At 37.2% G+C, this 10,714-nt stretch overlaps 1 protein-coding gene across 1 annotated transcript in view; it reads left to right on the top strand.

Annotated features, from left to right (window-relative positions):
• LOC137009705 (V-set and transmembrane domain-containing protein 2-like protein) overlaps nucleotides 1-10,714 on the top strand; it is a 48,297-nt gene that overhangs the window by 34,649 nt on the left and 2,934 nt on the right. Inside the window, exons 2-3 of the mRNA XM_067372150.1 lie at nucleotides 1,102-1,271; nucleotides 5,953-5,997. Of these exons, the coding sequence (XP_067228251.1) occupies nucleotides 1,102-1,271; nucleotides 5,953-5,997 (215 nt within the window). The remainder of the gene's footprint in view (nucleotides 1-1,101; nucleotides 1,272-5,952; nucleotides 5,998-10,714) is intronic.

Here is a 10,714-nt window from a genome sequence, read left to right as displayed (position 1 = left end):
TTTTCTTCTGTGAAACTCAAAAGGAGATGTTTTGCAGAATGTTTACGCTGTTCTTTTTTGAATACAATCAAAATAAATGGAACTGAAGCCACTGAGCTCCAAAAATGACACACATGCGCCATAAATTAAAGGGTTAACGGTGTCTGAACCACTGATTCGAAACAAACGATTCGTAAAGCTTCATACTAAAACTACTAAAACTAAATAAACTCAAACTAAAAACTCAAACTTAAAACAATATAAACATATATTTAAAAAACTAATAAAAATTACAAAAACAAAAAAAAAATGACTAAAACTTCAACTCAAATTAAAATACAAAAATAAAATCTAATTCAAAATAATAAAATCTTTAAAAGTACAGTATATCAGTGATATTAAAACAACACTGGTTTGATGCAGTTATCATTAAACAATAAAATTTATCATTGAAATAAAGCTAAAAAGAAAATATATATTAGATGAAAAACTTAAATAAATGAAAATTATAAATGTTGCCTTGAAAAGTTTACATTGAAACACTACAATTACTAACTGGAAATAGAATAGTATAAATTATTATATAATAAAATAGTAATATTTAAAAAAAATGACTAAAATGTATCTAAAATTATGTAAATATATTCAAAGGCTAATAAAAAAGCTAGTATATAAATAATACTAAATATATAATATTTATAGTAGTAAAATAATACTTAAATAACACTGGTTTGACATCAAGATGTTAAATGTTGGACTCATCATTAATGTCTAGTCATTGACATCTAACTGATTGTGACACATATTTACCAGCTGTATTAGAATTGAATGAGATTTGAGAGCTTCAATGGAAGGAAAGTTTTTACCTTTTAAATACTTTCTCTTTTTTTATTCAGTGTGCAGAATGACTTGAATTGAAACAGTTTAAACATTGCAATCTTTGTTTTCAACAGCCTGACATGCCTGAATTTAGGGCAGACCTCTCAGGGGACGGAGTGGGATGGCAGTAGGAGTGTTTAGGACACTGTTTGAAAGCAATCACTGATTTCGTTTGGTGCCGCAGGTGGTGCAAAATAGACACGCTTCACCTTAAATAATCTCTTTCTCTGTCTTCTTCGGCAGCGGTCTTCACAGAGGTCCCTCATGACATCACGGCACAGAGTGGGCAGGACGTGGAGATGGCCTGCTCGTTTCGAGGGGCGGGCTCGCCGTCCTATTCACTGGAGATTCAGTGGTGGTACATCAGGAACCACAGAGAATGGACGGACAAGCAGACGTGGACCACCAATCAGGTAGAGATGTGAATTACCCATAATGCAAATTTTTGCCTCAGATTCCTCAAATCAAGTGTGTTGTTGAGGTGTGCTGTTACTGTTACTAAGTGATAAAACACACAATTTTTACCTGAAAATGTGTAAAAAATCAACAAATGGACATTGAATGTGGAATCCGAACCAATTCTAGAGACCAGGGACTCTTTTCACACCAGATAAACCACATCGATCTAAAAAACTGTTATTTTAACCCAGTGAATGGGTTGTTTTGACCCAAAAAATGGGTGGGTTTTAATGTAGCCATTATGCTGTTTTGACCCAGTGATTGGGTTGTTTTAACCAAAAATGGGCTGTTTTAATCCAACAAATGGGTTGTTTTAACCCAGCGATTGGGTTGTTTTAACCCAACAAATGGGTTGTTTTAACCCAGTGACTGGGTTGTTTTAATCCAGTGAATGGGTTGTTTTAATGTAGTGAATGGGTTGTTTTAATCCAGATTGTTTTGACCCAACGATTGGGTTGTTTTAATCCAGCAAATGGGTTATTTTGACCCAGCAATTGGGTTGTTTTAACCCACAGAATGGGTTGTTTTGACCCAGCGAATGGGTTGTTTTGATCCAGCGATTGGGTTGTTTTGACCCAGTGAATGGGTTGATTTGACCCAGAGAATGTGTTGTTTTGACCCAGCGAATGTGTTGTTTTGACCCAGCGATTGGGTTGTTTTGACCCAGAGAATGGGTTGTTTTGACCCAGCGAATGGGTTGTTTTGACCCAGAGAATGGGTTGTTTTGACCCAGCGAATGGGTTGTTTTGACCCAGAGAATGTTGTTTTGACCCAGCGAATGGGTTGATTTGACCCAGAGAATGTTGTTTTGACCCAGTGAATGGGTTGTTTTGACCCAGTGAATGGGTTGTTTTGACCCAGCGAATGGGTTGTTTTTAACCCAGAGAATGTGTTGTTTTGACCCAGCGAATGGGTTGTTTTGACCCAGAGAATGGGTTGATTTGACCCAGAGAATGGGTTGATTTGACCCAGAGAATGTTGTTTTGACCCAGCGAATGGGTTGTTTTGACCCAGAGAATGTTGTTTTGACCCAGTGAATGGGTTGATTTGACCCAGAGAATGGGTTGTTTTGACCCAGAGAATGGGTTGTTTTGACCCAGAGAATGGGTTGTTTTGACCCAGTGAATGGGTTGATTTGACCCAGTGAATGGATTGATTTGACCCAGAGAATGAGTTGTTTTGACCCAGCAATTGGGTTGTTTTAACCCAGAGAATGTTTTTTTTTTGACCCAGCGATTGGGTTGTTTGACACAGCGAATGGGTTGATTTGACCCAGAAAATGGGTTGTTTTAACCTATTGTTTTAACTATTGTTGAGTTAAATAAAATCACTGTATTGCTTGCTTAAAATGAACCCAAAGTATGTTGGAAATTAACATTTATTAATAAGTTTAATGAATAATAATGAAACAATTAAAATGTATTAAATTGCTTATTAATAAATGTTCACCTTTTGATTACTATTGTTGCCTCTAGTAACGGTGTCTGATTTTAAGCCATATAGTCATTTTTAAACAATAGTTGGGTTAGATAAAACTGCCCAGCACCATGGGGAAACATTTAACCCAACCACTGGGTTTGTCTGTTTTCAACCCAGCATGTTTTGGAGTGTAGCATCCACCCTGAACAGCAGCGGTGCAGGAATGACACTCTTCACCTTTAACTCTGGCACATAATCTGAGGCGTCAGCTGTGAGGTTGAAGGTTCAGCGCCAGTGTGTCGAGGATTAAATCTGATCCAGAAACCAAAGAGTTACTAAGATCATAATCCCAGCATTCTGTCAGCGGTGCCCCCTCGAGTTCAGCCCTTAACCTCCGCGCGGATCTGCCCGCAATTACAGCACAGAGAGCTGCTAACTATTACTAACAATACACAGAACAATATGATCCGCAGCGGGCCTGCTGTCACCAGCCTGCAATTATGTGCCCGCTTCCTCTTTCTCCCTGCGCTTGTGCCAGTCAAACACAGCCTTCTATTTTAAGAGCCTGAGAGAGAGGGTTCGGCATCCTGTCCGGCAAACACACACACACACACACACACACATACATACACACGCACAAACAGAGTTTAATAACCAGCTGCCAGTCAAAGACTTCAGTTGTATGTAGAGCTGCACAGCATCACCTGCATGAATACAGACCTGAGAAATTCAGTACACGTTTATAGATAAAATATACAGCAGCCATACAGTCAATCTGGAGGAATGTCTTTGCATTATATAAATATTTAAAAATAAAGGTTCCAAAAGGTTTTTTTTTTTTTTTTTTTTGCAATGATGCCACAGAGGAACCATTTTTGGTCTCCCAAAGAACCTTTTAGTGTGGAGAACATTTTAATAATCTAAAGAACCTTTTGTGGAATGGAAAGATTCCATGTAGGTTAAAGGTTCTTCATTGAACCATCAATGCCAATAAAGAAGCTTTATTTTTAAGAAAGTATCAGAATATCAAAGCAAGTGTCATTTGTTACAAGGACAGATGCACAAACAGAAAACATTTGACAAAAACACATTTAAAATCGATCAAATATGTCAATAGATCTATAGTGTTGAAAATGAAGAATTGTGTTTGTGTAGTAGATGATGTTAGTTAATGTGATAAGGAGAACTGACTTCATACATACACTAAAAGTCATTGAGCAGAAATCATAAAATGCTTGGTTTGATATTTTGTATTTAATGCAATGACATTCATTTTAAGTGTCCAAATATGTTTTTGTGCTGCTGTATTATTAGGGGCCGTTCACAGAGCGTGTTTTTCCATTCCAATGTGCTACTTTTCCATTGTTTTTCTATGTAAACATGGGCTAAACAGACGTGTATCACTGTTGCGCTCGTGTCTTGCATCTTTTGCAGTGTCTCGCATGATACAGCGTTCTAAAAATGCGGCACTCAAGTTAAAATCAGTTCAACTTTTTTTTAAAACACACGTCTCAAGACCTTGCGTTCTTTGCCCATTTTTCAAAGCAAAAATGCATTCTATGTGCATAAGCCCTTAGTCTGTATATTTTGTAGGCATCAGGGTGTTTCTTCAACTATGAGTGCTTTTGGTCTTGTGGACTTTTAGAAAAAGTTTAATTTTTCTCCTATGTCCAACAGTAACGTCCAGTATTGAACATGGAAACCATGATTTGTATAATATTTTAATATGTATTAATTTTATTATTTAAAATTAATATGTGTTATTATTATTGTTGTTGTTATACTGTAATCATATTAATATATAATCTCAAAATGTTGGCCTTTTTTGTAAATTGCATTTTAAATTTCATTGTTTTTATTAGGATGATTGCACTTTTTTTTTTTGTCAAATCGTGACGCTATATTGCACATACATAATCACAGAAGTCATTTTTCTCAGAAACTGTCATTTTTCCTGAATCAGCAAATATTACCACATATTATCACCAAATATAATATATATATATATATATATATATATATATATATATATATATATATATATATATATATAATGACCAACACACTTCTAATTCCATAGTTAGCATTCTATGTATCCTAAATTAAATAATGTTTTCACACTTTTTGCATTATTTGCCAAATTTCAGCTTGATTACAAATGATGCACAATAAAAATAATTAAAAAATAATCTATGCATGTGATATTTTGTGTCAGGCTTTGCATTGAACCAAATACATTAAGTTTGGAAAAAAACTTTATTGGGGTAAAAAGTTTGGAAATTATGCTGAAGGACAGCTATAATTTGTGTTATATTGATATAAATCATTTTCACACTATAAATATTGAAATGCTTTATGATTATTTCACTCTTTGTATAGATAACTGTCCTTTAAAAATGACTGAAAATGACTTTTAGTTTATGGTGGGCTTTTTTAGTTTAAGATTGAAAGTTTAAGTCTAGAACAAAACAATAAAAAGTTAAACATGCAAAAGCAGCAAAAATAAATGACGACCGCTGGGACATAAAGTGGCCAAAGTTGAAGAAACACACATATGAAGTGAGGAGAGGAGAGGATACAGCGGTATTAATGGACTCGGGAGGTAACAGTCCACACAACATTAATCACAACCGGTGGAAATAGCTGCAGGTTCCCGAGAGAGAGAGTGTGTGTGTGTGTGTGTGTGTGTGTGTGTGTGTGTGTGTGTGTGTGTGAAAGAGACAGAGAGATTGCTGGACTTCCTGCTGTGAACTCAAGATGCTCTTTAATTGGATGGAGGGATGAAAAGAGGGACATGGAGAAACTCTTGCTCACCTTTGCGTCATGTTTTATTCATGAAGTGCTCTTGAGGATCGTCCGAGGCCAGTTAAGACCGTCTCATTCGAGCACACTGGACTTGAGCATTATATGGTTGTGTGTTTGTGTGTTCAAATGTCCTGCTGCACATTTGTTTCACTCATAGTAACTGCATTAAACACACAAATACTGTAAAGCAAATACCATATAGCATATTTCAACTGCTTGATTTTTCATCGTCATATAGCAAATCTCGGCTGCATGGTAATTTATATTGTCACAAAATGTAAACTGAATTATCGCACAGCTATTTATATAAAGTTGGATATATGGTCTGAATATGCTGTTCAATCAGAATCTGCAGGTGTCAATCTGAATATGTTGATGTGATGTTTGACTACATGATGTTTTTCATTGCAGGTGGTGCCACAGAATGAGATGTCAAAGGACGCCACCAAAATCAGTGTAAGTTTGTGATTACCTCCTCGTGAACGTCTCTTTCATGTTCGTTCGGGGCTGCTGTCATCTGCTGCTCAGTGAGAGATAATAAAAGTACATGGTGTGTGTGTTTGTCAGGGCAAATAACTGGAGCATGCAAACACAACATCACAGTCGCTTGGGCTAAAGGTGATTTGTTAGCAACTTGCTCGGCTCTTGCTGGTTGAGCCGCTGCAGGGTGTGTGTGTGTGTGTGTGTGTGTGTGTGTGTGTGTGTGTGTGTGTGTGTGTGTGTGTGTGTGTGTTGGAGTCAGTTGTGTGAAGCAAATCTCCCCGTGGCACCCGTGACGCAGGAGGCTCCCCACATTAAAGTAATGCAGCCTTAGAGAGATGCTCTCAAACACAGATAAAGGGGCTGGGGTTTGTGTTTCAGAGGTCGAGTGTGTGCCGACGACACAAAACAATAGTTAAACAATAACACACACTCACAATCACACCACTTTATCACTATCAGCTGTGCTTGTGCTATAGGCATGAGGCTGTTGCTGTTGTCATTCAGACTAACAATATGACTGTCAGTGTGATATTGTATAAATAAGCAGTTAATATTAAAGGGGACCTATAATGGCCCTTTCACAAGATGTAATGTAAGTCTCTGGTGTGAGCAAAAACATGCTGTTTTTGTGTGTGTCCCTTTAAATGCAAATGAGCTGCTGCTCCCCGCCCCCTTTCCAGAAGAGGGCGGCGCTTTAACAGATCAACAACAACAAAGCTGGAGAATCTCACGCAGCCAAAATGAGGATTGTCAGTAACGGTGTTCAGCCTTACATTGTTCAAACCGGAGTCGACACTGATGGAGAGACTCAGGAAGAAGTTACAACTTTTAGAATGAAACTGGACGTTTCTGAATGGTTAGTGGATAAATTGATGTAGTTTCTGTGGAAGCGTTTGTGAAGCAGTCCAGTGTAAAATGACGGCATGTCAACAACACTCAACTACAACAACTCTTCCTCTTCTCTAAAGCAGCCCAACATGGCCCCGCCCCCTTTGTTGTGTGTTCTCGGGGGCAGGGTTTATGTAAATTTTAGGGTTTGTGATGTCACCAACCCAGGAAGAAGCTCATTGTAGTCTCTACGAGCCATTTGTTGTAGTCCTTAAAAAGCGATTTCTGTAAAAGAAAATATCTCTCTTTGCAATGAACTTTGAGCGTCGTAACTTTGCAGATGTTGTTTATGCTCAAACAGCAACATTACACACTAACTAAAGTTAAAAAAGTGAAATCATAATCATCCACCCCTTTAAGTAACCAAAATTCCAGACATATTCAGTAATGTTCAATTTTTGCTCCACTAAATGGAAAAGATTCCAAAAGACACCAAAACAGGGTCAAGTATTGGAATTCTATGTAGCAATTTACACAGGTAAGGTCATACTGTAGGTTATTTCTTTTAATGATGCTTGACCTTTCAAATGAATGTAAACAACTTGCAGGGTTGCATGATTTGCTTTTGCAAATTAACTCTTTCCCTGCCATTGACAAGTTTTTCTGGCAATCTATGTTTTCACTGTTATACAGTAGGGGGCGCTATTATGTATCCTCTGAAAGAGTTCAGCATCTCCGGATCAAAACACATTCGAAAAAGAAGCAGAAACAATCGATAAAAGCATATGCACATATGAGCTAACACATTCATCTAACATTTAACAGCATATAAATCAAAATTTAGTAACGTCACAGAATGAAATGTCGACCCAGGAAAAGGTAGAGGACTGCGCAAGAGGCTCTGTTTTTTTGTTTGATATTGTATGTTCAGATATTCATACAACAAAATATTCAGGGGGCCATGAAATTTTGCAAAAATGTTGTTTGCGCCGATAGCCTCGTGGGAAGAGCGCCAACTCATAGCTCCATTGTGCTTCGACCCAAGTTTGAGTCCCAGCTCGTGAAGATTTTCGGATTCTGTCCCCCTCTCTCTCTCTCCCACTTTGCTATCATAATAAAAGGCAAAAAGCAAAAAATAAATCTTGTAAAAAAAAAAAGGCGGGAAAGAGTTAAAAAGCTACAGGTTTGTTGTGCTTGTAGGGCTGCACAGTTAAACAAAAACTCGGATTATATATCAGTATGACTACATAATCATAATAATAATAGTAATTGTTGTTATTGTTGTTACTAAATTAAAATGCTATTGTGATATTTAACTATATAAAAAATATTTTTTACTGTACAACTAAAATTATAATACTAATATTTATGGCTGTGTCATGCTCGTGTAGTCGTAGCACAATCTAAAAAAATGTGCTTGACGCAGGTAAATAAAGACGAGGAATCTTTAATGAACAAGGAGAATACACTTGAGACTTTTAAATAATGATGATAACCGGCAGGGAACAGAACAAAACAAGGAGTATATAAACACGGTGAACACAAGTCACAGGTGGGACTAATGCATAACTATAGAAACAAATGAGAACAGAATCGGTAAGCAAGGAAACTAAACAGAGCAGGGAAACAGGAACTAAAGGAAACAGAACAGAATGTCAAAATAAGAGTTCCTAGTACAGAACCGTTACAGGCTGTCTTCATTTCTTCATTTTCAAACATTTTATTCTTTTAGTATCATTGAGATAATGTTATAGTTTTTATTAATATATTTTGAATTAGTTTTTAATTTTAGTTAAATTTTTGTAATTTTGTTGTGTGTTTTTGCCATTAATTTTTTTTCATTTTTTTTCTTAACATTTAAATTAGGGCTGTCAATAGATTCAAATTTTTAATCGCGATTAAACGTACCACCTTTTTTCACCCTTATGGAAGTCAATGGGGCCCATAAACTGTGAACCATCCCTTTAACTAGTCACATCTGAGATTGTGTAGCTTTGCAGGTTGCGTAGGATCTTCAGTGTGTGAGGGTGAGTTTTACCTGTGTGTGTGGGTGGATAAATCAAAGCATCTCTCTCTGCTACTCCATAAAATATTCACAAGGACATTTGCTTCTCTGTGAATGCAGAGCCTCGATCTGAGACTGGAGAGTCATTGGAAACAGTCGCTGATGGTCACTGAAATCCTGCATGACCTTTCACGATACCGTTGTTTTGAATTCTTGTGCGTTTAGCAGTGATGTTATTTCTGATAGCTAAATGTTTGTTTGTTACCATACTCGACATATGTAATGCTGTGGAAATGACGCCAGTGAGTGGAGTTAATGTAAGTGTGTGTGTGGGTTTGTGAATGTATGTTTATTTATCCACCTGATCCACACTCAATCTGCTTCACTGGCAGACGGCTTTATTGAGCGTCTGGACCCTCGCTCAAAGCCCTCTGGGAATGCTGACCGCTTTACAGAGAGATTGTCCTATTGTCTTTGTGTTTCAGAGGTAGAGAGAGAAAGAGCGAGAGCTGTGGAGTGAATGTGTCTCTCATGTGTCTCTGCGGATCCACAGCTGCAACTCATTACAGCTCACATGCACTGATGCATTTCACTCTCCCACTGCATTTACATTTACATTTATTCATTTAGCAGATGCTTTTATCCAAAGCGACTTACAAATGAGGAATATAAAGAAGCAATAAACACGGGAAGTGCTGGTAATACAAGTTTCAGACAATGTTTAGCTCACATGTTGTGTTCTCGTCATTTTGACCTGGAGAATTTTCCCATTACCGAAAAAGCTAGTTAATGTTATTTCATTGGAATAAAATTTTCTGACTTTTTAACAATTTATATTTATTTTTGGAACTGATCGATTATAGGCCTTATTTATCTGAGCTTATGTATCTCAGTTTTTGAGTGAAAAAAAAAAGCATTATTTGTTGACAATTTTATCAATTTTACATAAAATATGAAAAAATTGCACAGTTTATCACAGTGCTTAAATAAATAACCAGGACATTTGTTTTTATTTTGTACAAAATGGCACAAAGGTACACTTGTGATGTTCACTGTCATGGCCGGCCTATAAAATAATAGCTTATATAAATCTCTTATGCTATTTTATCACCAAATATTGGACTCAATCTTTTTGTCAACTTGTTTTCTTTAAATTAGAACAGGTTTTGTATTTATTTATGAAACCGATCGTAGGCCTCATTTTTGACTGGGAACATCACAAGTGTTACAGGGTTTTCAACACAGCACAAGGGTTAGAATAGTACAAGCTAGAACAGGGAGAGATTAAGGAATAATGAAAGCATAGGGAAGAAGTTGTTTCTTTTTTTCCAGAGAGGGTTGGGAAGATTATTCCACCAGCAAAGAATAGTGAACAAAAATGTTCTGGAAAGTGAATTTGTGCTTTTTTGTGGAGGTACCGCTCACTTACAGACTGCAGGCTTCTGCAGGGGGTGTTGGAGGGTGCAGATATATGCAAGAATCAATGACTTAAACTTGCTGTGAGCCGAGATAAACAGAGGTGTGATGTGGGCTTTCTTGGGCTCATTGAGCAGTCGTGCTGCTGCGTTCTGCAATCAGTTGTAGAGGTTTCAAAGTCCAGCCAGAAGAGAATTGCAATAATCCAGCCTAGAAATGACCAGGGTCTGGATGAGAAACTGTGCAGCATGCTCTGCTAGGAAGGACCTGATCTTCCTGATGTTGTGCAAACCTGCATGATCATGCTGTCCTTGCAATGTGGTCTTTGAAGGTCAGCTGGCATTAAAGATTACTGACCAAACTTGATGGGGTTATTGTTGATGAACCTAGCTAGATGGTGAATTTGTGGGGTATTTTCGAAGTGGCAGGGATGATGAGAAG

The sequence above is a fragment of the Chanodichthys erythropterus genome, chromosome 20 (genome assembly GCF_024489055.1).
Source record: "Chanodichthys erythropterus isolate Z2021 chromosome 20, ASM2448905v1, whole genome shotgun sequence".
Classification (NCBI taxonomy): domain Eukaryota; kingdom Metazoa; phylum Chordata; class Actinopteri; order Cypriniformes; family Xenocyprididae; genus Chanodichthys; species Chanodichthys erythropterus.
The sequence above is the reverse complement of the archived record's forward strand: the minus strand, read 5'-3'. Positions and strand labels throughout refer to the sequence as shown.